The 24,150-nt window shown below is 58.6% G+C and overlaps 3 protein-coding genes across 5 annotated transcripts; all 3 read left to right on the top strand.

The window, feature by feature from the left end:
* The first annotated feature begins 279 nt into the window (after positions 1–279).
* Positions 280–7,605, top strand: MPZL3 (myelin protein zero like 3). Its single transcript, XM_064524206.1, has 6 exons — positions 280–389; positions 1,277–1,443; positions 2,289–2,499; positions 3,282–3,444; positions 4,299–4,362; positions 6,393–7,605. The coding sequence occupies exons 1-6, from the start codon at positions 338–340 to the stop codon at positions 6,417–6,419; spliced, it is 684 nt and encodes a 227-aa protein (XP_064380276.1). The 5' UTR covers positions 280–337; the 3' UTR covers positions 6,420–7,605.
* Positions 7,606–8,722: 1,117 nt separating this feature from the next.
* LOC112991707 (junctional adhesion molecule-like) lies at positions 8,723–16,059 on the top strand. Of its 3 annotated transcripts, none has more exons than XM_026114373.2 (8): positions 8,723–9,106; positions 11,323–11,567; positions 13,040–13,203; positions 13,568–13,793; positions 13,951–14,080; positions 14,537–14,597; positions 15,224–15,319; positions 15,517–16,059. In XM_026114373.2, exons 2-8 carry the CDS (start codon positions 11,525–11,527, stop codon positions 15,775–15,777), a joined length of 981 nt encoding a protein of 326 aa, XP_025970158.2. In that variant the 5' UTR covers positions 8,723–9,106; positions 11,323–11,524; the 3' UTR covers positions 15,778–16,059. The 3 variants fall into 3 exon arrangements, with proteins under 3 accessions (XP_025970158.2, XP_025970160.2, XP_025970159.2); XM_026114375.2 differs by having other exon boundaries at positions 8,864–9,106; positions 13,954–14,080; XM_026114374.2 differs by lacking the exon at positions 8,723–9,106 and having other exon boundaries at positions 11,258–11,567.
* Positions 16,060–17,474: 1,415 nt separating this feature from the next.
* On the top strand, positions 17,475–22,411 carry SCN2B (sodium voltage-gated channel beta subunit 2). Its single transcript, XM_026114387.2, has 4 exons — positions 17,475–17,716; positions 19,894–20,060; positions 20,378–20,588; positions 20,665–22,411. Exons 1-4 carry the CDS (start codon positions 17,647–17,649, stop codon positions 20,862–20,864), a joined length of 648 nt encoding a protein of 215 aa, XP_025970172.2. The 5' UTR covers positions 17,475–17,646; the 3' UTR covers positions 20,865–22,411.
* The last annotated feature ends 1,739 nt before the right edge of the window (positions 22,412–24,150 follow it).

Genomic DNA, 24,150 nt, shown 5'->3' with positions numbered 1-24,150 from the left:
CGGGGAGAGCCGCGGGGCTGGTGCGTCCGCGCCGCTTGCTACGCCCGCTCTGCCCGGCCTGAACGGGCCCGGCCGCGGCGAGCCGGGCCGCACAGGGCCGGCGCCCCCTGCCCCGGAGGGCCGCTGTGCCCCGTCCCCAGCCGGCCGCTGTCCCCCGCGGCCGGCCTTTCCCCCCCGGCCCGGCCCGGCCCGGCCCGGCCCGGCGGCCCCAGGTGCGCGGCGAGGCCCCGTCGCCATGGCGACCGCGGCGGCCATCTTGGGCCTGCCCCCGCCCTCACCTGCGCGCCCGCAGGTGAGCCGCCATGTTGCGGCGCTGAGCGGAGCCGGCGCGGCCGGAATGCGGCGCAGCGGCGGCGGCCTCGTCCCGCGGGGCGTCCTGCTCCTGCTCGGTAAGCGGGGCGCTGCGGGTGGCGCCGGCCCGGCGGCGGTGCGCGGGCGCCGGGGGCCCGTTGCCGGGGCCCGCGGGAGCCTGCCCCTGCCGGCCCTCCGCGGGGCCGCTGCTGCTGCGGGCCCGGCCTCTGCCCTGCCTCCGCCCGCGCCGAGGCCTCGGGGGCTGCCGGCTGGTCGCAGACGGGGTCTGTTGCCGGGCGGCTCTGCCTTGCCGCGATAGCTGCCCAGGCGTGCACGGGAGTCGGCAAACCTGCACGGAAATCAGCTGCGGCAGCAGGGAGAGCAGCGTATCCCCCCGACAAATCCCCGCAAGCAGGAGCGGGCGGCGGGCGGCAGGGAAGTGCGAGCGGTGCCCCGGCTGGGCAGGCAGGCAGGAGTCCCCCTGGGCCGCAGCGTCCCCCGGGAGGCAGCGATGCGGCAGTCGTTGCCCAGCGTGAAAGCGAGCAGAAAGAGCGCTTGCTGTTCCCGGTGGTCTTGACCCAGGGCGTGTGCGAGTCACGGCCGGGCCATTTTGGGGCAAGCCACGCAGGGCCCAGACTGCCTTAGCGTAGTCTGAAGCTGGCGCTTGGGAGCTCCTTGGAGAGTCCCCTGACTTGGTTTCTCATCTCTGTAACCTGTGTGTCTCCATATCCTAATATCCGTAGGCTTTTGGGGGTATTCTCCAGATTTCCCTTTTACTGGGGCTAATCTCAATCCAGCAGAAAACAGATTAGGGGAGCTGTCTGTTTTTTGTACATTTTGCGATGGCGGGGTAGCCACTGCTGTGCTTCTGTCTCTGAACTGGGACCGCACTATGCGTGTGTCAGTACTTCTGGGACACCATCACTCCAGTGCCTGGCAAACAGCTAAATCTAATCCTTGTCTTTTGGGCTTGTTCTTCCATCAGGTGTCTGCAATGCGCTTTCCCTGGAAATTAAAGCCAGTTCTAAAGTGCGAGCTTTTGTTGGTGAACAAGTAGTGCTGAAATGCTCATTCACATCCAGTTCTCCCATCACTGAGAGTCTGACGGTAGACTGGACATACCAGCCCCTCACGGGTGGTCGTATGGAAACAGTAAGTAGAGCAGGGAGCCTTTTCTAGTGGAGACTCAGCAGGTGTCTGTGCCTGTTGAAAATCTTACGGTTTTTTTTTTTGCCTTGCCTTGGTGTGCTTCTCCATTGCTTTGGGATTTGGAGCTCTCATTGTTACCTTCTCTCCCATCCAGAGCTGCTTTAGCATCCCGTGGGCAAAAAATACTCCATGTTAACACATAATACCATAATGCTGGTAAACTAGATCTTTGGCTTTTGACACCAGTGCTTTATTGTGTGCTGCAGATGTGTATAGAATGAATGTAAAGCAACTGATTGAGACTTTTCTTGAAGGAAGCTGTACCCTTGCAGTCCTGTCATGCAGTCTGCTGCTCACATATCTTGTCTTGGAGTGATGAGAACATGTGTGCAATGACAGTCTGAAGACAGTGATGATGACAGCCTCTGAGGTTTATGGACTATTACCTTCTCTTGTTGGCAGCATTGTGAAAGCTAAGCATTGTTATATAAATCTGAAAGCCCAGTGGAAATCTCTCATTCAAGGCAGAAAGGTAAAATGCGTATCTTTGTATGGATTATTAGTGATGGTTGCTGCCTGAAGAGTTTCAGCTCCTAGCAGTGTCCTTGTATCTAGAACAAGTTCTGCTTGTATGCCCTGACATCTGCTAAGTCTCTACTGATAGGACAGTCAGTGTAGAAGTGCAGGAAGTAGAAGCTGAAGAACTCAGAGAGGTCTCCTGTATAAGAAGTATTCCTTCTGACTTTTTAATATGTATTGCTTTATATTAAAAATCCAAAGAGGAGTTTACTTTGATTTCTTAGGAGAGTGTTTTATTGGAGCGATTATTTTTTTTTCCCTCTTTTTAGATTTTTCATTATCAATCTGTTGCCTACCCAACAACAATGGGAAAGTTCAAAGACAGAATATCCTGGACTGGGAATGTTGCTAAGGGTGATGCTTCCATTGCTATCCAAAGCCTAGTGCTGAGTGATAATGGGACCTTCATCTGCAGCGTGAAGAATCCTCCAGATGTGTACCACAACATTCCCCAGACAGTACTGATCGTGTCGGAGAGGGGTAAGCCTTCATTTCAACAGTATGCCCTCATCTGTGTGATCCAGCTGCGTTTCAGCTGTGTCAGAACCTTGAAAGTCTGAGCATCACGTGTGAAATTGGTTCCCTGGAGTTCCACATAAGAGTTTCAGCAAGAGTTACCTCAGCCCTTCTTTCTTTGCTAAATACACTGAAAACCATTTAGTTTACTAGGAACAGGAAGTGATGGAGGAAACTGTGGCGAAGAGACAGAGAACAAAAATGTGTATTTGTTTAGCCTGAGCACGAACAGGATACTTTCCCTATAAACGATAGAAGCACGGATCACGCTGAGCCTCACGAGGGCTTAGCATATGTGCAGAGGTGATCAAAGGCAACTGGTTGCTTTCGTGAATGCTCAGTGCATAGTTCAGGAATTCCAGTCTCCCAATCTAGCAGCAGTAGAATAAGTTGCACTGTCTGAGAAATATTGGTCTAAAAATACTCTCACACCACAAATACTTATCTTGGTTATTTCTTCATTTACTTGTCTGTCCTGCATGTGAGAACTGCCACAATTGTGTAGTTTGGACATGCTGATAAAGATGCATTGTGACTGCCTTCCATTGTAGATATTCTGCACAAAGCATTCTGGGCAGGATGTGGGATAAGAGTCCTGCAGACTTGGTCACAAGCTGTTTCAACTCTGCCAGCTCTGTGTTTTATATGAAAAGACTAGTAGCCTATGTCCTGGATGAATATTTGTCACAGAGACTAAGGAAAACCATATTTTACTGTTGGTACAGCTGAGCTGTTCTTTCTCGCAGGTCTTTCCTTCCAGCTAACTTCAGCAACGCTGTTGTCCATCTTAGTATTTCTCCCCTCCATTATTGTGGTCATTCTGCTGTTGGTGAGGATGGGAAGGAAATTTGGAGTGCTGAAGGAGAAAAAATCTGGCTGTAAGAAATCCTCCATCGAAGTGTCTGATGAGTAAGTTCTGGCTGGAACCTGAAGTCTGTATTTCCACTTTGGCCTGTAGGCACAGAACAGTGTTTCTTTGCTGTCCTTCATTTCAGAACCCTGAGCACTTGCAGTTCAGCCACTGCGATCTATTTCTCCATGAGTGTAATTTAGCTAGCGATCAGAAAGCCTTTGGAAAATCCCTGAAGCATAAACTACGTGCTACACATCCTCTTTTTCTGTTAATGGCATGAGATGGGGGAACTGAAGCAGGTTATGGTTAGAGAATTTTTCACTTCTGCATTCAGATTTATTTCTGCCTATATCAGCAAGATATTTTGCTTATGTGGGTTTGTTTTGGGTTTCGATATCAAGTATCCATAACAACAAAGCGGACTGAATAATTCTAACTGGTTCCCTTGATAATGGCCTGAGCAGAAATGCCAAGGATGGAATGGGCTCGGCAGACTGAATTCCCTTCTGAACTGGAGAGGATTCTCTGCTGCCAGGATTCAGCATGGTGGTTGTATTGAGAACAGGAAGACAACACTGCTACTACTGGAGTTGTACACGTTTTTGCAACAGTATCATTACTAAAATATAGCACAGAGTGGGGTTTTACTACGGTGTTTTGATTAGTATTGTAAAATTTTCCAGCCAAACAGCGACGTTTGTGTTCTCTTTCACAGCACTTGTTAAATGAAATGCCTGCCTTTGAAATAAGGGGCCTAACCCTTTTTATTCCTTGTGGATTTGCTATGCAGAATCAAAGGGGTGATGAAAAGCGTTCAGTTCAGTGTGGCAGAACTAGAATTCAGTCTGTACGAAATGCTAGTGCGTATACAGGGGGGAGAGTCCAACCTAATCCTGTGCTTGTTCTGCAGGCCTGAACATACAGATACAGACAACTGCTTGGGGAGACTCAGAGTCTGGTGTTGGAAGTGTGTGGTAAGTGAAAGCTGATGTTTTCGTAAGTGGTTTTGTCAACTTCAGTACTCAGAGGAGGTGCTAAGAGCAGCAGGTAGAGCTTGTCGCAATGCCTCGGGACTGCAGAGAGCCATCCTAAACGGCGAGGCTTACGCTGCTTGGTGTTCTCCGCAACTGGGCTTCTGGGAGTGAGACCTGCTAGTCATGCTGCATTACTGAGGGGGAAGTTATCTTGAGATCCACCAAATTGATTTTTCATTTGACTGTATTGCAATCCAAGCTCACATCTCAAGATGAAAATTCAGAGTTTTAAGTGGTAGCTACAGTGCTGTGTAGTTTCTATAAAGGCTCTGCAAAACAGATTTGGGCTGTATGTTCTGGGTTTGCCAGTGCTATGGAGGGGAATGGAGACAGGAATATTTAAATCCACTTTGTTTTTGCAAAGATGGGAGCGTGCAGCCTTGCATCTTTCTTGGAGATCTCCCTGCTTGCACTGTTCTGGTCATTACGATCCTGCCGAACTCTCAAGGCTTTTTGTTTATTTGGGTTTTTTGTGAGGTGGGGATTGTCGTCTAATTCTGTTCACCTGCTACCATAGCCATTAACTTCTGTTACTGGGTATGCGTTGTACTGGAATTGCTGAATGTTTTTTCTGCTGGCTGTACTTGTTTTGTAAAAAGTGCATCCAAGTTCTGCATGCTGGCATTAACTGCCAGAGCCAGAAGTGTGTCACACTCTGGAAATTAAGCTCCCTAACATGCCTAATTTGAGAGCATTTTCATTTTTGTTTATGTCATACAGAGCAAGCTTACCATAGACGCACCTTTGTAATACATGGTCAGGGAATATGTTAAGGAGGAGTTAAATATGTGTTGCTTGAATCACTGTTCGAATGCCAGTGATTTAAAATGTATTAAATGCATGAGCTTTCAGACTGGTGTGTGCTGATGGTTTCTATGCTTTAATAGATGCAGAATGAAAAATGAGCAATTTATACAAGTTTCCTATTACCTATGAAATATTTAAAGTCCTACACCAGATGCAGTGGTTGCAAAGCAACAGTATCAGGAATGAGGGTTTTCAGAGGTATAAAAAGCAGAAAATGCTTCATGCAAAAGGGAGAGTTGCTATGGGAGATGGTACGGCTGTTGCAAGTGACAGATGCTGGGGAGCAGGGAGGCACCATGCCTTTATTGGAAGTGGAGAGATGGGAAAGGATGGGAGCCCAGATTCAGTGAAAGAAGTGCCCTCAGATGGTTGGAGATCTAAAAAATGGAAAAGATTATTGTCTTCTTATCCTTTGAGTGGAGGCAAATTTGAATGCTGTAATTCTTTTGCTGTACTGTTGATATTTTGTCAGTTGTTTGATACTTTACTCTCTGATACCAAAACATTTAGTATAGCAAGTTTCTGGACACCCTGTCTTACTCATTTTAATATTTCTACTTCTTGAGGTGCCTGTAACACACCTTTTTCATGCTTAATATGTTATGAAATAGTGAAACTGTTCAGCCTTGAAATGGACTGCAGAGTTGAGATTTCCTAGGTAGGGCTGTTACATTTGAACTTCTTTCAAATTGAGAGCTGCAGGGCTGGAATGTGAGGATGCCGTAAAATGACTACTATGGTTAAAAGAACAGATGATGGGGATCTGAAAGTCTGTGGTTGGTCATAGCTGAAAAACATAACAACTTGGGCTGCTCTGGACCTACTCTGTAGGGACTGGTGGTGCTTTTTAGGAAGACGGGTGTCTGCCCCTGGTGCAGTTTGTCTCGTGCCTGAGGTTTAGCTGCTGCTTCTCCTAAAACATGCTTCACATGTTAATTATGCAGTGGCAATTCATCTGTGTTTGTCTGTGACAAGTCAAACAGATTTAGCTGCAAGTGGTTACATAACTGCAAGACATACGGCTTTTTCAAGCACACCAAAATTTTGGAAAACAACTTGAGCTCTTGTCAGAAGCCTAGCAGACTCAGAATTTTGTTGAAGTCATGAATCGCTTCATGTCTTCATATGTGGACTCAGTCTCTCTCTTTATACTCCCTGTTTAGGACACGGATGAGGAAGACCCATACTGAGGAGTGACCAAAGCTATGGATAAAGAGCAAAATTACAGCGTTGGAAATCTTCACTAGATAGGTACAAAGGCTGCTGGATAACCAGAACACATTGAAGAAGCTGCTTTAATCTTGGTGGATTGGAAAAATAATGCTGATGGGATAATTCATTTTTATTCAAGCACAGACGTGATGATTTCTGAAATCTTCCTAATTTATTGGAAAAGGAAAAAAAAAAAAACTCTTAAAACCTCACTTCTCCAGTGCCTACAGCATGCTCAGTGCCTACAGCTGTACAGCTTGTTACTTACCAGCAATCTGACTGCACGTTTCTTCGTTTACATGCTGATCTGTTTTCTTTATTGTCACGGTGATATCCCTTTATTCCTGTGCCCTTGAATTCCAATTGCCTGAAGCACACACTAATCCAGAGCAATATGGCAGCTCTCTAAGGTGATGATCACCGTGCATTGGCGACACTTTCTTCTCAGTTCTTTTGGAGCATGTTTGCCAAAGGCACAAACTAGCCTGACTAGGTTGGTATTTGGCATGCTTGGTCTTGGAGCAAGGGGAGCCAGCTGCTTTTTAGCTGTTTCTTGGGGTGATCTGCCATTTAATTACAGGATGACCGCTTGGTTCCTACTGTTTTCTGATGTTATTTTTATTTGTTTAAGTCACTATCTGCCACAGTACTGTTATCTCACATTGTTGCATTTAATTTTTTTATCCAACAACTGCATCAGTAGCTGCACCTCCTACTGTTTGTAGAAGTGAAGCACAATTCACATACAGCTTTTTTTTTTTTTCTTTTTAATCAGAAAAGCAAATGGGGACTGTGGACCTGGGATAACATAAAACCCCATCTACCTCAGCTGTTGACTCAGGACAGTGTGCAAAGCAAGGTTCCATCTTCAGGAGAACAGTCATGTTCTTCATCTCTTTTAGGTACAATTTTAAAGAAATGGCGTAACATGTCGGTACTGCCCTGTAAGAAAGAGAGTACTTTCTCTTTCATTAACCATATGGAATAATGGGTGTCATAGATGAGAGCAGTGAAATTCCTCTCTGTGTAGTACCTAAAGAGCTCCTCTCTTCTGCTTGTTTTCTGCATGTGGCATGGATCAAATAGTCTCCTTTTACATATGTGTCACAAGTTTACTGCCAACTTTGATGCGCCATTACCAATAAACTGCTTTGTTTCTTTCTAGGCTGCAAATTTCTTTATTTGGGTTAATACAGGTAAATGTTATTGAGTTATAGGAACTCCTAAACCTGCCATTCTGAGCAGTTGCTTGTCTGTGGGAATTGCCCGGTGGTGATGGGACTGGTGTTCATGAAACAGACTCGAATCAGAAGGTAACACGTATTCTGTCCCCATCTGGCAGCTCTGCAATGGCTGCCAGTACTGACATGTGTTGGAGTCCTGTGATTGCCTCTGTGCTTCTGACTCTGCAAAGCAGGTTAGCTGTAGTTCTGTGCCTCCAGATAAAGAAATATATTTTTCTCCTGCCTGCAATAAAATAATATTTAAAAAGTTGGTATTTCCTGATGACAAAATACTTCTACCAACAGAACTATCCAGAGAAGGGATGTTGGTGGGACTGATTTGCAGCTCAGAGGGAACTGGCTTTGCTCTTCCACTTTCAGAAACAGTACATCATTCAGTTCTTTGTGGAAATAACTGCTCTTGTCTACAAAACGTTTGCCTTTAACTGAGACCACTTTGCAAATAGCGAGCTAAATCCTGGGTGCATCTTTTTATGGTGCAAAGCTAAATTGCCACCTGGAAGCTAATAGCATTTGGGATTGTGAATGGTTTTGAACATGAGCAAAGCTTAGCTTTCTCTTCCTTTGCTAGCTGCATGGAAGTTGTTCTGTGTACCATTAAAACCAATTTATAGGGGCAGAGTGCAGCGATTGCTGCAGTACCCCATAGGAAGAGGGAAGATGAAAATATGCTTTCAAAATGACTGGGGATTGGGGGTGGGCGTACCAGCAGAAAACAACCTATGCTGTGTATCCTGTCTTTGTGTTTGAAAATAGAGAGGCACACTACGCTATGAAACATTGTTGATGGGCCTTTTGGCCATGAGATGCCTCCTAAGCTGTGGCTCCGATAGTACTAATAGTAACACGCAACAAAGTTGCTCGGTTTTGCTTGCTGGTCATACCTCATCAGGGCAAGATCCAGTCAACAGGGCTGACAAGACCCTGCACTGGTGGTTCTGTAACCTGCTCTGATCCCAAAAAACAAACCAGGAGGGAGGACAGGTTGCTTGCCAAGAATCTCTCCATTCACAACTTGTTACATAATGATGGATCAGCTCTGTCTGCTGCGATCAGTGAACCGGGACTGAGCCGCACGTTGTATCTGTGAAGAATGTCTTCTCAGGGTGAAGCTGCGTACCTGTTATCAGCACTCAGGCATACAAGTACATCTGTAATTCTGCTCACCTCTCTGTACTAGTCCCTTCTGCCTCCTGATTTGTCAGTACCCCGGTCTAGCTCTCAACTTCCTCTTGCAAGTTAAAGTGACCACCAAACTGAATCTGAAGTAAGAGCCCTGAAACCAAAGCCTGCTAACTTTTAAATTGACTTGCACACAAAACCTCAAGAAGATGGAGTGTCTGCCTCACTCAGAGTCTCCGAATTAGTCACTGAAGAGCTCTTCATGCAAGACGCAGGCTGGCTGCCCCAAGCCACACAGGGTGAGTGTTGTTTGTTATAATGTTTACTTTTTTTTTCTTTTTCCTGAAAAGAGAATGAGGGAGACTTAGAAGTGCTCACAGTTCAGATCCCATGTGCAAAAGTAGGAAAATGCAAGGGCAGTATGTCTGCGTATTTTGTTTTCTATCCATTTAGCAAAGGTAATTATCCTGTGGAGGGATTTGGGTATGTCAGTATTGTATTAACCATAACAGCCTCAGTGAGTGGGTGCTGCCTTCAGCTGATGCACGTGGTGTGCTCACTTACTGGTGCATGCTGCAAAAGGAGACCTGCAAACACATGCTCCAAGGCAGGATGAGGATTTATTCTGAGAAGTAGGGCAATAAGTGCGGAAAGGATTTGATGACGACCAAGGGTGAGCGCCTCTGTAGAGCTCAGTAGCTTGGGCATAGAGAGCTTTGGAAGTTCTGAGCATACATATCACAGGGGGCTTCTGTGTACCGAAGGTTTTTTGTTTTTTAAGTCGGCTCCTGTTTTGAACCTGGGATGGAGGTGGTTCTGGAGAGCTAAAGCTCCGCAGTACGCTGCAGCAGCCGAGCGCTTTGGAGCTGAGCATGAGTTCTGCTGTGTTTGTAGGTCAGGTGCGTGCTATATTCAGAGCGAGCACGGTTTGAACAGTAAATTGTGCCACGGCAGAAATGCAAAGAGCATATTCAAACCACATGCCTCTTTCCCCTCTGCCTCCAAAAAAACCCAACCCCCAAACAGTTCTTGTTTTTGAAAAGTAGATTTGAGAGAATCACAGCAGGCTTGGTGCCACTTTTCAGGATTTGGTTTCTGAAAAGGGGAGGATGATGAAAGGTGGAGTGGTTTTATGTTATTGCCTGTAGGCTAGAAAGCCATATGCTTGCTGGAAAGGCTTTGGGACTGTTTCTCAGCCTGGAACAGACATGTGCATCCCCCAGTAGCTACTGCCGGGCCTGGAGTCCCTGTCTGAGCCTGCGAAGGTGTTTCTGAGCTTGCCCCACTGAGAAAAATGCATTTGGAAAGAAAAAGGAATTAGCAAAGAGATGGAAGCACCACCACCGGTGATGGGGAGGAGGCATTCCCCGCTCCCTGCCGGCTCTGTGCTGATCCACGCTAGCTTTTGCACTGCCCGTGCACCGAGCTGGCGTGTCCCCTCTCACACCGTTGCCTGTGCTGTCCGTTTGCTTGTGGTGGTGTTTTCACCATTCGGTCCACACAGAGCACAAAGGATGCAAGTGCTGCTTCAGGAAACTCGGTATCCCAGGACTACAGGCTTTCTGCTGCGCAGCACTGGAGGGAATAGTGGATCTCTGGGAATGATATGTTTACCTTCCATATTTACCTGAACTCCTTTTCTTTAATGGCTATTTCTTGGGAATTAATGTCTGTGACCTTTTCCCATCCCAAGCTTTTACTGAAGCTGGTGTAGAGGGCTTGTGGCTTGCATAGTGGAGGGGGAATGATAGAAGGTAACAAGACTTCAAAAGATCATTCTTCTCTTGCTGTCTTTCCCTTCTTGCAGCAGCCATGCCCATACTGGAAAATCTGTGCTGGTAATGCCAGCCTCGGAGTCAACAGTAATATGTGCAGCTTCTCCAAGCTGGACAATTTCTCTCAATAACTTTTTGTCCTTAAATATGTTTAGCAGTTTAGAACAGGCATAGTTTTGAGTCACAGAGCAAAGACCCAGCAAGCAGGGCGCTGGCTTTTCAATTCCTGTAATCCATGCACGAACACTGGCTAGCCTATTTCCAGTAGTGACAGTTCTTCCTTGGGCTTCAGGACATTTCTACCATATGTAGAAAGAAGATGTCAGCTTTTATTTTACAGAAATGTGCAGCAGGTCAAACTGCCTACAGTGACCAAAGATGGCCCTGTCTGAACAGACCATGGAGGCTTCAAAGAGAAGTTTCCACCGTGTGCAGCACCCTGAAGCAGTGAATTTATGTCCAGGATGAGGGGTCTGTGTTTTTAGGGTCTGTATCCAAACTTCTCTGAGTGCGTAATAGAAAAAAACGTTGCACTGCTATGTGAACAGGATTAACATCTCTAAATGTCTCAGTTCAGCAGCCAGAGACTCGACCCTCAAACCACCGGAAAGTTTCATTACTTGGGGGAAATGCAAAGGTGTTTCAGGCTGAGCCCTCCCCTCTCTCTCTCTTCCTTTCCAGGGCTCAGAGCACTCTCAAACCAAAGAAGTATCTGACATTTGTGCTTCACTGGGTTTCAGGCTCCCAGCTGTGGACAGTGCTTTGGGGGGCTAACTTCAAGAGCCCGAACGTCCAGAGAAGCGCCGGCCGCATCCCTCTCCAAAGACCTGAAGGAAGTCTTCTGTTGCCTTTGGGGTTCAGTTTGGTTGCGAGCAGCTGGCGTCCTTCCCCAGGGAGAGCTGATGCACGTGTCCCCTCTGCTGCTGCTCTTCTTAGAGTAAGATGAAGGTGTCGCTGACTCTGCCTCTGGTGCTGATGTTGCTGGGTAAGCTGTAAGTCATCCTGGTGGTTTTATCCGCCTTTCCTGCTTTCCCCCCGGCTTTTGCTCAAAGACCTGCCCAGTCCCCCTTTCTGCTGGGAGACTCTGGCGGAAAAGTTGCTGTTGGGCATTTGCAGGCACAGGGGCCTGGGAGCGTTAAGCCTGCTCCTGGGGACCGCCAGCTCCTGTGGTCTGTGCGTGCCGCGTGTTCCCTCCTGCCCAGCTCACGTACCAGGCCTGGGGTCGCAGGAGCGTCCCTGCGTGGAGCCTTGCCCTCCGTCTGCGGGCTCCAAGGCTCAGGGAGGCCTAGAACTGCTTTGCCGAGTCTAAGTGCAGGGAGAGGCTTCCAGGGTGTTGATTTTGGCCCTGCTCGAGGCAGCTGGCTGCCTTAGGCTCCTCCGTTGGCATGTCTTTCAGTTTGGCTCCACAGCCGGTCAAGCCTAAAGAAACCAGTTTGGGAAGCTGTAGCACTCTGCGTTTATTGTTTGCAGAGCCCCAGACAAGCACAGGTGCTGGTCAGGGCCCAGCCCTCAGCGGCTGGTGGAAGAAGTGGCTGGGACACCGGGAAGCACCTACCTGCCCGAGCAGCTCCCCCTCAATCAGCTCCCCGAGCCCTGACAAACGAGCGCCCGAGGTGCCGCTGCTCTTCCTGCTGGGTTTGCAGCACTTTCTCTGCCTGCCTGCAGCCTGCAGCGCTTCCCTCCTCTCCAGCGCTCCGCTCTGCCCCGCTTTTCCAGGCAAGCAGCTGCGTCTCTCGTTGCCATTTGCCTGCACAGACTTTGGGGCACGGAGGGTTCGTGCTGGTGAACCGCACGGGCCCCTGTGGCCCCGCTGCTTCTCCTTCCTGCCGCGTGCTCTCTGGCCCCCCGTCTCGGCAGCCGCTCTGCGCAGGCTGCATCAGCTCCGTGCGCTTTGATGTTCCTCTATTCGTTTCCCCTGGCTGGCTTCTCCAGAAACCCTCAGCTGCAGTTACGTGGCCAGACCAGTCTCAGGCCTGGGTCAGGAGCCTGTGAGCAAGAGGTAAGGAAGGCGAAAGGACAGGTTGTGAAAGGAGGAGCTGAAACCCACGCTGAATTGCCTCTGGCCTCGTGAGACGACAGCAGCACCAGTTCTCCCAGCCAGTGACTCAAAAGAATTACCCTGCAGGAGCCGCAGCCTTTGGCTCCGAGACGCCAAGGGTTGGGGCTGCGCTACGAGTCCTGACATGGCCTCTCCGCTTCTCTGCTGCGTAGCTTGTCCGGTGGGCGCAGCAGCCCCGGTCGCTGCGCTCGCTCAGGCGGCGGGAGGATGTGCTGCCCCGCATCCCGGACGTGCCGAGAGCAGGGCTTGGGGAGAGGCTTTGCCTTACGGGGAGCCTCCCTGCCGTGCTCCCTGAGCAGTCCCCTGGCTCCCAGGCTCTCCTGGAGATGATATGGGGACAGGCAGGCTGCATCTGGCCATCCTGCCCAGACTCACCCTGCTCTCCTTGTCCCTGGCAGAGAGATGCGGCGGGTCGGCTGGCTGGGTGTTCACGCAGCCTCGGCTCCAAGCCCGCTCCGGGGACTCTGTCCTGCTGCAGTGCCGCTTCCTAGCCTCGGTGGCTGAGGGCTGGACCGTGTTCAAAGTGGACTGGCTGCGCGTGCCGGGAGCTGGCAGGCAGAAGGTGAGTCCGGAGCAGCGGTGGGGCGGATGCGGGGCGGGAGGCAAGGCAGGGCGGGCGAGCGAGCCAGCATCGCTGCTGTCGGGAGGCTGCGGGGAAGCCCGCCTGGCCCGGGCCACGAGACGGGGAGGACTCCTGTCTGGTGGCTCTGTACTTCCACGCTCTCCGTGACCTTACGGCACTTGGCGTGGCGTGTTGGGGCTTTCCACAGCCCAGGAGGGAAGGAACGGGGCCCTCTCGCGCCCAGGGAGCGCTTGCTGAGGGCAGAGGCAGCGAGAGCGGATCGGCGGCTCTCGCGCGAGGAACGCGCCCCGGCAGCGCCCTGTCCCCAGGCTCCTTTCACCCCAAGCCATCTGCCTCCTGGCAGGAGGAGACGGTGTTTTACTACTACAGCAACCACGGCGTCCCTGTGGGCCGTTTCCGGGAGCGGGCGCAGTGGCAGGGGGACATCTCCCGCTGGGATGGCTCCATCCAGCTGCAAGGCGTGCAGGTGAACGACAGCGGCACGTACGTGTGCGAGATCCGGCTGCTGCAGCAGAGCAGCATCTTCAAGAACCACACGGAGCTGCACGTCAGCCCCGCGGCACGCAGAGGTGCGTGCCTGCGGCTGCTCCCCGTCCCGTCTCCCCGCTCGGCCCCCCACGGCACGGGGCCACGTCTGCAGGGGCTCGGGGGGCTTTCAGCCCTGCCAGCACAGCTCCCTGCGGCAGGGCTGCGCTCCACGTGTCTCCCAGCCTTGTGTCTCCCCAGCAGGACAAGGAACGATGGGCGCCCAGGACTCTGCGGCCCCGGGCAGCACTGGATTTTGGAGCATGGTTGTGGGCTGTTGCTGCGTGGCCGTCGTGCTGGCCTTCCTGGCAGGACTCTGCCTGAGGAAGAGGTACCGCTGGTGGCTAGCCGTGAGCAGAGCATCTGCCCGGGTCCCCCCTGCACCCGTCCTGCCTGACGTAGCACACCCTGACCTCCCCGGCTGCCCCATGTCGGGGCTGGAGCTGTGGCAGCCAGAGGCTTCGTCTCCGCCAGCTCATCCCGCTTTGGCAAAGCAGGGTTCAGGCTCCTGCTGCCCTCTAGTGTCACGCTGCCCTGGCCTGGCCCGTCTCCCCTTTGCCCCCAAATCTCCTGGGCTTCCTGCTGCTTTTGGAGACCTGTGCCCTGCTTGGAGCAAGCCAGGGGCCCGCTCTGGGCATCGCAGGCCCGCGGGACAGAGGCGAAGCAGGGACGGCCGGGCTGGCGTGCGTGTGAAGGCACTCTGGTGTCCCCGGAGAGGGAGGGCAGGGACAGGAGGAGCAGGTGACGCCTCTTGCTGGCGCTGACACCACTGCTGCCTTCCCTCCAGGTCTGCAGCCAGCGCTGCCCTGGAGAGGACTAGAGACGGCGGCAGCGAGAGCAAAGCGGAGGTAGGAGCTGAGTCGAGCGGAGGTGCCCGGGACGCCTCTGCGGCAGCCAGGAGCGAAGGGCGGGAGGACGGGCGTGAGACAGGGAGGAAGGGGAAGCACAGGGCTGAGGGATGGGAAGGCACGGCTGAGCGTGCATGCACCAGGCCTTGCTCGTGCATGGCCAGCCACCCCAGCGCAGGCCCTGGCGCACACGGGAGATCGGGGGGCTCCTCGCCGCGCGGCCGGCTGTGCGTGGGCGGTGGCTGGAAGGAGCCCCAGCCCTGCTGTCGCAACCGGCTCACAGTTAAGAGGAGACATCGATGGAGCAGTGAGCTAACGCGCTCGGGAGCCGCAAGACCTGCCGGAGGGAGGTGGGGTCCTGGGGCTGCGGGGCTGCGGCTCGGTTTATCATCGCGCAGGATGGTTGTGACTTGCCTTGGGATGAGCTAAGGCCGCATGTCCAGGGCCCCAAAGGGATTGCTGCTGTGCGGCACAGCCCGGGGGGAGGCTCGGGGAGGGAGTCCCATGCTGGCCGAGCACGGGTGCCCGTCAGCTGGCCGGGGCTTGTGGTTCTGCGACTGGGCGGCAAGGAAGGGCCCTGCCCCCTTGGCAACTGTTTGTCCCCAGCGTCCTGATCCCCCCGACAGGAAGGATTTTACTCCTCGATCCCTGGAGCTGGGGCACCCAAGGCCGAGCAGGACGCAGGGAAGAAAAGCCGAGCTGAGGAGACCTACATCACCATGGTGAGGAGCCGAGCCGCGGCCCCAAGCCGGGGCCGGTGCGGGCAGGCTGCCTGCAGCCGTAGGGCTGCTGCCACCCCCTGCGTCGCCTGCCCCGGGGTGCCGGCGTGCAGGGCTGAGCCCTCGCCTCCGACGCCGGGCGGCAGCACCCCAGCCCTGCCGCCTGCCGCGAGCATCACCCCCGGCGTTGCTCCTTGCAGCACCCCTCTTTCTTCCGCGAGAACGGCGTTTACGTGGAGCTGACGCGGAGGGTGATCCCGGCGGAGTGGACGGAAGGGAAGAGACAGGCTGATGGGGAAAGCAAGCAACCCGAAGACAGGCCGCCGGCGGCACCCCCCTGCGCTCCGGAGGCGGGGAGCCGCCCTGCTGCGGCGTGTAAGCCCTGTCCCCAGGAGGTGCGTGCAGGGCATCCCTGTTCCTCGGGGCAGGCCAGCAACGTGCTGCCGCCAGCCCTTCCCTAAGACCTGGTGTCACCTCGCTGTTCGCTCCCGGCCGGAGCTGCTCCTGGGGCATGTCCCATCCCCGTCATCTGCAGGGGGACCAAGGGCGCTGTCCCTGGCTTTCCTCCCTCGGTGCCCGGAGCGGGGGCACAGCCTCTGCTCTCCAGCTTTGATCCTGGTCCATGCAGCTCCGCGTCCTGTGGAAACCATCCCCAAGGAGAGCCTGGGAGGGGAGAGGGGGGGAGATGCCGCAGCACCAGTGCGGATGTGAAGATAATAAAACTCCCGTGAAGCCATGGGAGTCTGCCCCATTCCTGGCTTTCTCCTACTTGCTGCTTAAATACGTGAAGCTCAAGTGTGCCAAAAGCAGCCTGGCCCAGGGCCTGGGAGCACCTGCACCCACGTGCCGGCCTTGCACACTCGCGTGTCTGCTGCCCGGGGTGGGCACTGGCCCCCGCCCGCAGCCCGCACCTGGGCCTCGCTGCCGAGGCCGGGGGAGGCCGGCACCCCGCCGGGCCCCGCGCTGCCGCCTTGGCATGTGCTGGCCCCCTCCGGGCGCTATATATAGATGTTTGACACTTGCAGGTGCAGCGCGGGGAGCCGCCAGGGACCACCTCCCACCGCTGCCTCGGCTCCCGAGACTGCAGCACCGGCTGCGCGGGGCTCCACTCCTTGGTTTCTCGTTGACACCCCACTCTCTTTTCCTCCGCGAGGTGAAGCGCGGGGATTACGGGGGGACGCAGCAAACGGAGCCGTGCGAGGGCCGCCGGGGCAGCGCGTGCGGCTGCCGGTGCCTCGGCAGCGACGTGGGGCCGCTGCAGCGGAGCAGAGCGGGCTCTGCCTGCCCGGGGCGGCTGGGAGCCCCTGAGCTGTGCGGTTCGTGCAGCCGCTGGGTGGGTCGCCTGTGCTCCCTGCGCCCCGGCACGGCCTGGCACTTCTGCGCTGCCCTTGCTCCCGGCTGCCTGGCTTCCCCTCCTGGGGCTGCTCGGGGAGCGGAGCACTCCTGCGCCCCTCGGCCCCGTCCCTTGCTCCCAGGGCTCCTGTGCACGTGGGCTGAGACGCGCTCTGGCTCCAGGACGCCCCTCGCCGATGCTGCCATGGAGAACTGTGCCGCCCTGCTCGTGGTGGTCCCCAGGGCTGGGACTAGGTGGCCAAGGGGCTGGAGCCAGCGGCTTCTCATCTGCGTGGGGTTGCGTGTAACCTCCTCCCTGCTCCCGCAGCTGCAGCCCGGGTGCAGGTTTGGGGACTGTGGCCCCAGGCTTTCCTTGGCCGGTGTAGGACCAGCTGCCAGGAGAGCTGGTCTGGGGTCCCCGTGCCCCACTGGGCTCTCGCCCCGACGCTCGCCAGCCTCCAGCAGTGCAGAGCTGTCACATCAGCGCAGCCCCGGTGACAGGAGGAGGCCGCAGGGCGCGGGCGAGCCGTCGCGGCCAGGCACGTGCTGGGGGTGCGCGACGGGGCCCGGGGCGGCCAGGGCCAAGCTGAGCCTGGCGTGCCGCTCGGTCCAGAAGCGAGTTTGCAAATCCCTGCACGGAGACGCTCTCGGCTCGCCGGGCGCTGCAGGAGCCGCTCGGCCCGGGCGCGTGCTGCGGCACGGCGCTCTGCCCGGCCCGCGACCAGCCCCAGAGCAGGATGAAGCCGGGAGCCTTCGCCTTCTGTTCGAGGGAAATTTTTCTGCCCTCCCACTTCCTCTGATGAAATCCACCAACCATAGCATTTACCGATTTTTTTAATCCAGCGCCGCTCCAGCCGGCCATATTGGGCTATGGAAATAAGGCAGCTCTAATGTTATATGTCACCTGGAAATAACCCCGGGCGTTCGAAAAAAGCAAACCACCACCACCACACTCCACACCAACACCAAGTCCTCGCCACACACAAAAGTCCTTGAAAATGCGCCCGGAGGCTCGGCTCCCGCAGCCCACCCTGTGCCTCACTGGCCTCAGCTTGCTCCTCTCGCTGGGTAAGTGCCGACTGGCCCCTTGCATGCACACGGCTGCCAGGGGGGAGCGCCCGGCGGGGGCGAGCCGCTCGGCGGCCAGCAGCCCCCGGCCCGCCCCGGCCCCTGCAGCCCCTCCCGTGCCCGGGGCCGGGGCCGGGGCGAGCGATGCTGCGCCGCAGGGATGGGGAGGGCGGTGGTCCGCGGCGCGCCGGCCGCGCTCTGCCGGCCGGGGGACCTGCCCGGAGCCGGGACGGGACCGGTGCACCTGCATCTTCCCTTGGGGCGGGCTGTGCATCCCGCCTGCTGCTGCGTGCCGGGCGGGTGAGGCGGCTGCGGCGGGGACGCCGGGCAGCTCTGCCGCGGGTGGCTGCGCTGCGGCACCCGCCGGGCTGCGGCTCTCTGCTGCTGGGGCAGGGGAGCGCGGGCTGGCGGCGGTGCATGGGCCGGGGGGGCCGTGTTTGTGCCCTGCCCTGCAGCGGGGAGCGTGTGTCAGCAGCTTTGGGGCTGTGCTGGCTGCAGAGCAGGAGGCATCGCCGCGCTGAAGCGCTGCTCCCAGGGGCCGGAGCTGCTGGTGGGCTGCCTGCGCTGCCGGAGAGAGGTCACACCACAGGGGACAGAAAGCCCAGCGCGGTCTCTCTTAGAGGCTGCCTGTAATTTTACCTCCCGAGGCCTTGGCTGCAGGGTGTAGCGTGACGGAGCGTTTGGGAGCGTGCAGAGCAACCAGCGGCACAGCTTGGGATGGCCGGTCCCTGGACACCAAGGGTTTCTGTCACCGTGGCTTTGCCTCCTGCGATGCCCAGGGGCGCGGGCACTGCCCGGCACGTGCCAGCCGCGTGTGCCGGACCCGCTGCTGCGGCGTGGGCCCGCGGTACCGGGTGTCTGTGCAAACCCTGGCCAGGGCTGGCCCCCCACTGCAGGGCTGGGGACGCCCAGAGAGCACCTGGCGGCCTCTCAGCCCTCTGCGGGGACACCCAGGGGACACCACGCGAGGCCACACCGTGCTCATTGCGGGCACCCGGCTGCACGCGCGAGTGGGAAGCTGTCCCCAGAGGCTCGGACATGCCTGGGGGACACGGCTCTCCTCACCCCGAGAGGCAGCTCGGGGTGCTGCTGCTCCTCGCCTTGCTGCAATACCTGCAGCTCCGGCCAGGTCTGCCCCTGGAAGAAGACTCTCTTCCCTGGCCGCAGAGCTTGGCCCCGGTCCTGCCCGGTTTGCAGCAGAGCAAATGAGCCAGCGTGGCAGCCCCTGCCTTCGCAGGCGTCAAACCTGGCCGCAGGAGCGGAGGCAGGAGCGCGGCAGGGAGCGGGGAGGAGAGGACAGAGCAGCAGCCAAGGAGGAGAGGAGAGGTGGCCCGAAAAGCGCCTGCTGCCGGTGTCCCTGCGCACGTCCCCGCGGGCACCGCAGGTCCCTTCGCAGGGCCGCCCCTCGCAGCGGTGCCGCCCGGGCGCTCCGTCCCTGCGCCCTCCGGGTTTATCTGCAGGCGGGGGTTTGCAGCCGGCCGCCTGCGCAGCAGCCCTGTCTGCAGCGTGTGCGCTCCCCTCTGCCGGCGGGGGAGGACCCGTGGCCTCGAAGCCCCCTCGATCTTTGCTCGAGTCCCATTTTGGAGCGGGGGGGTGCGGGGGCGAGCGTGCATCTGCAGCACCCATCCCTTGCTGCTGTAGCGCATCCTGCCTGGAATGAAATCCGATGAGCGCAGCCATAAATTTCCCGGCAGACGTGGCGCCGAGCCCTGCACGCTGATGCTGCACTCAGCCCTCCGCGCGGCAGCATCGATTCTGCAGCAGGAAAGCCCTGTTTAAGCGGCGAGCAGCGGGGTGGCCTGGAGCCAGCAGGATTCAGCGCCGGGCAGGATCAGGCCAGGCTGGGCGGAGAAGGGTCGTCAGCCCTTGCGGAGCAGCTGGGCTCTCTCCATCCGGCTCAGGGACAGTGCCAGGCTGGGGCTGCTCCCCACGTGTCCCCGTGCTGCCACGCGGGGATCCCTGGTCCTGGCGGGGCCGTGGCCTTGCTGCCGCCGTGCTGCTGTGGCACACGCGTTCTGTGGGTGGATGCGCCTGAGGGGCGATCCCAGGCCCCGGGGCAGCTCCGCTCAGTCGTCCGGGTGCAGGACGAGGGTGAGGGACCAGCTCAGCCTGCGGGGTGGCTGCCGGGGCTCCCTTTCTAACCTCTCTGCATCTCTTGCTCCCCACGCGTGCGGCAGTGCCCGCGGGGCTGGGCATGGAGGTCATGGCGCCCGCCACCATCAACGCCTTGAACGGCACCTCCGTGAAGCTCTCCTGCACCTTCAACTCCTGCTACAAGGTGGAGAACAAGCAGTTCTCCCTGAACTGGACCTACCAGGAGTGCAAGAACTGCTCCGAGGAGCTGGTGAGTCTCTCCGGGGCCGGGGCGCTGCTGGGGGTGCAGGACCAGCTTCACCGGCTTGAAACAGTCGCGCGGGTTCCTCTGGGTCCCGGGGTGGCCGCAGCGGCAGGGCAGGGTGGTCAGGCCTGACCGGGGAGAGGCGCCCGGCCGTGCTGGGCCCCGAGGAGACCCTGGCCGCGGCACGGGCAGAGCGGGCAGGACCTGGCCGCGCTGCCCCGGGGCGAGGGCCGGTTCGGTCCACGCAGGGCAGGACGGGGGCCCGGCCGGGGAAGGCGAGCGCTGCGGGTGCCGAGCGCCGTCCCACCTCCTCTCCCGCCCAGTTCCTGCAGTTCCGGATGAAGATCATGAACAAGCAGCTGGACCGCTTCGGGAACCGCGTGGAGTTCACCGGGAACCCCACCAAGTACGACGTGTCCTTCACCCTCAACAACGTGCAGCTGGAGGACGAGGGCACCTACAACTGCTACGTCCTGAACCCCCCGGACCGGCAGCGGGGCCGCGCCAGCATCAGCCTCAAGGTGCTCACTGAAGGTGGGTGCGGAGCGGGCCCCTGTCCCGCGGCCTCGGCCGGGGGCCGCCTGCCCTGACGCCGCGCCTGTCTCCCCAGAGCCCCCCAAGCGCGACTCGACGGTGGCCGTCATCGTGGGCGCCTCCGTGGGCGGCTTCCTGGCCGTGGTGATCCTGGTGCTGATGGTGGTGAAGTGCGTGCGCCGGAAAAAGCAGCAGAGGCTGAACACCGACGACCAGAAGACGGAGGAGGAGGGCAAGACGGACGGCGAAGGCAACCCGGACGAGGGCACCAAGTAACCCGCCGGGCTGCCCTTCCCTCTCCTCCCCCGTACAGCCTGTCCCCCTCGATGTGCTTCCCAGAGCAAGGACCGCCGTCTCCCCAGAGCATCCCTCCCTCCAGCTAAGTGACCCCCCAGCCCGGAGCGGGGCGCGGGAGCCGGGCCGTGGCAGCGGGCGGCGTGGGGCAGGGGGCGGCGGCGTCCGGCCGGAGCAGCGGTGCCCCGCGGCGGGGTGTCCCGCTAGCGAGAGCGAGCAGGGCTCTGCGGCTCCGCGCTGCTCCGCGCTGCCCCGGCGCTCCCGCTGCGCCCCGGCGCGGACGCTGGCGTCCCGGGCCCCGGGGTCCCGCTGGCTGCCCCTCCGCCCCCTGTGCCGGGGTGCCGCACCGGCAGCCGGCGCTCCCGGGGCCGTCCCAGCCTGCTCGGCAGCCGCTGGCGGTGGTGACCGCTAGCCCCCGCGTTGCTCCCGAGCTCGGCTGCTTTTTGGAGCCGCTGATGGCTCCCGGCGTGTAATGGATGTGCCCTTCCGCGGCTCGGGCTATATTTGGGCCTCAGCATCTCAGCCAAAGGTGCTGGGTCGACTTTTTGTGCTTGTTTTCTCAGCGGGGTGGGTAGTCCTAGCGGCAAGCGTTTTGCTGATGCGCCAAGGCTCGCTGGAGGGGAGGAAGGGCTGCCGCGAGGAAGAGGAGCTCGGGGGTGCCTGCTGGCAAGGCTCCCTGCATCCCCGGGCGACCCTCGTGATGCCAAAACTGCCTCTCCCGACCTCCCTTCGGAGCACAGCCCGCCCGGTTCGTAACTGCCACGGCATCGCACTGCCAGCCAGCCCCGGCGGGGGCCGTGGTGCCGGCCGCCCCGGCCCCGCGCTCCCCGGTCTCGCTCCCGCCCCGGCCGCCGTGGGAGCTGCCCCGCAGCAGCGGGGCGCGAGCTGTGGCCCCAGGAAAGCCCCTGGCTCTGCCCCATCGCTCCCCGGTGGGGCCCTGCATGCGCCCCCGCCCCGCTCGGCCTCGCCGCCCTGCCGCCGCCGGCGGGGGGGAGCGCGCTGCCTGCCCCACGGCCCCCCCGGGGGCTGCCGGCTGCCCCTCGCCCCCCCGCCACACGCACGCACGCACGCACACATGTGTCCGGTCGCCCCCCAGCAGCGCCCGTGGAGGTCCGGCTGCACGGCCGGGTTTCCCCGACCGTCTCCGGCCGCAGCCGGGTCGCGGGCGGCTCTGCGTGGGGCCGAGCGTGACGGTTTTGTGGCCAAAGGTCTCCGGCTGCTGCAGCCGCGACCAGTCCTGCATCTGCCTTTCGTTTCTGTCACGCGCCGTCCTGGGATCGCGATTGCCAGTGCAGCTCCATGTACACAGCTGTGCACAGCAGCGAGGGTCTCCACCTATGTCCCTATATATTATATACGTACGGCGAGGAGGCGCTGCTGTCGGGCCCGGCTACGGTTTGGGTTGGCGCCTTCTGGTGAGTTTTGTTTGCCAAACACCGCTCGTCTTGTTTGCACCAAAGCCCGAGTGTAGGATGTTTTTATTGCTCTTTGTACAGTCGAAAACAAACAAAGCAAAGAACAACAAAACACTGACTTTGCCGTGCCGCTCTTGTGCGGGGGGGGCGGGACGGGATGGGTACCACGTCCCCGCTGTGCCTGCGTGCCTCTCTGCGGGTGCAGGGCCTCGGGGCTTGGCCCCGCTCGGGGGGCTCTGCGCGGTGGGAGCGCCGGTGCCCCAGGCCTGCCGGCCGAGGGGGGGGAGCCCGGCTCCGCGCGGGGACAGGGGCAGGAAAGCCTCGCTGCGGGGACGGCGGTGCGTGCGAGGGTGCTGCAGAAAGGCAAAGGCAGCCCGGCACTCACCTGCAGTCGGGGGCCCGGCCCCTCGCTCGGCTCCCAGCCCGGTGTGCGGGGGCCCGGCCCGGCCGGGGCCGTCCTGCAGCGTCCGATCGCTCCCGGCGCCTCCTGCCCGCTGCCGGCTCCCGGGCCGCCTCTTATAAAGGTCACAGCCAGAGGACCTTGCAGTAAATCTAAGGTGCTGATGGGAAGCTCCGCTCCAGCGTGGCCGCCTCCTCTCCTCCATCAGTGGGAGGCTCTGCCTGCCCCGGCTTCCCGGCACCACCACGCTGCCGGGCGGTTCCAGAGGGGACCGGGGCTCGCTCAGCCCTGCCCCGCTCCGCATCCCCGCGGAGGCAAGCGGGAGCCCACCGCGGGGAGCAGCGGCTTAACCCTCCGAGCGCCACTCAGCCGGGCGGCAGCGCGGGCGCGGGGGGTGCCAGCAATGCGGGGAAGGGTGTAGGGGGGGATGCGGTGGCTCCTGCCTCCCCGAGAACAGCTCCGGTGGCAGCTGGCCAGCTCAACGGAGCCTTTGAGCCCTTCCTTCCCGTCACCCCGGGAGGTGACACCGGCCGAGCGGAGGGCGCTTGAAACTGGACACGGCAGTTTTGTGCTGGCCTCAGCGAAAGGAGCCCCGCGTGACCGCAGCATCCCAGGGCCGGACACCTCGGCTGCCCTGCCGAGATCCCAGGGCCCGCTGCGGTGGGTGCCCTGGCCCGCGGCTGGGGAAGGGGGGGCCCGGCGCAGCACTCGCAGCAGCCGGGCCGCGGGAGAGGCAGCCTTTCTGGGCCGGCGGCGGCAGCAGATGTCTCCCGCGAGCAGCCTGCCGGGGACCAGCGAGAGCTGCTCCCTGTGACAGCTCTATTAGGCTGCCGCGGCTCCGAGTGCCGGAGGGCACGGCTCGCTCCGGACATGGCAGCGACGCCAGGCCGGCAGCCTGCGAGGAGCCCGGCCCCCCCGCGGTGTCCTGCTGGCAGAGGCTGCCCTGCATCTTGGAGCTGTGGCCAGAGGACCGACGGAGAGCGCAGGCGGCACCTGGGCAGCACGAAGCCCTCGTCCCCTCGCCACCAGCGCGGGAGCTGCTGTCCCTGCGTGGTGGCCCAGCAGGTCAGTGCAGTGCATCTCCCTGCGGCCCAGCACGCTGCTTCCCGCCGGCGCTGCCAGGGGCACCGGGGCGCGTCACCGCAGGACGAGCTGGGTGTGGGCTCGCAGAGCACTTTCTGTCCGTGCCCGTGCCCGTGCCCGTGCCGGCAGCAACGCCTCTGCATTTACCGGCAGCCTTCCCAGCTGGGTGGTGCTGCTAGGCACAGCCTCCCCCCCCATAACTGTATGGGGCTCTGCTGGTGAGATTCGCCGTGGCACTTTGGACAAACCCGTCCCAATTTTCCCCGTCTTTCTGGAAGCAAACTTCACAGGCACCGGGACATCCCCGCAATGAGTCCTCCACACACCCTGGCCCTTCCCCGCACCAGGGTACGGCTGTTGCCGTTGCAGC

This window comes from Dromaius novaehollandiae, chromosome 21 (genome assembly GCF_036370855.1).
Source record: "Dromaius novaehollandiae isolate bDroNov1 chromosome 21, bDroNov1.hap1, whole genome shotgun sequence".
Classification (NCBI taxonomy): Eukaryota; Metazoa; Chordata; class Aves; order Casuariiformes; family Dromaiidae; genus Dromaius; species Dromaius novaehollandiae.
This window is presented reverse-complemented; position numbering and strand designations above follow the sequence as displayed.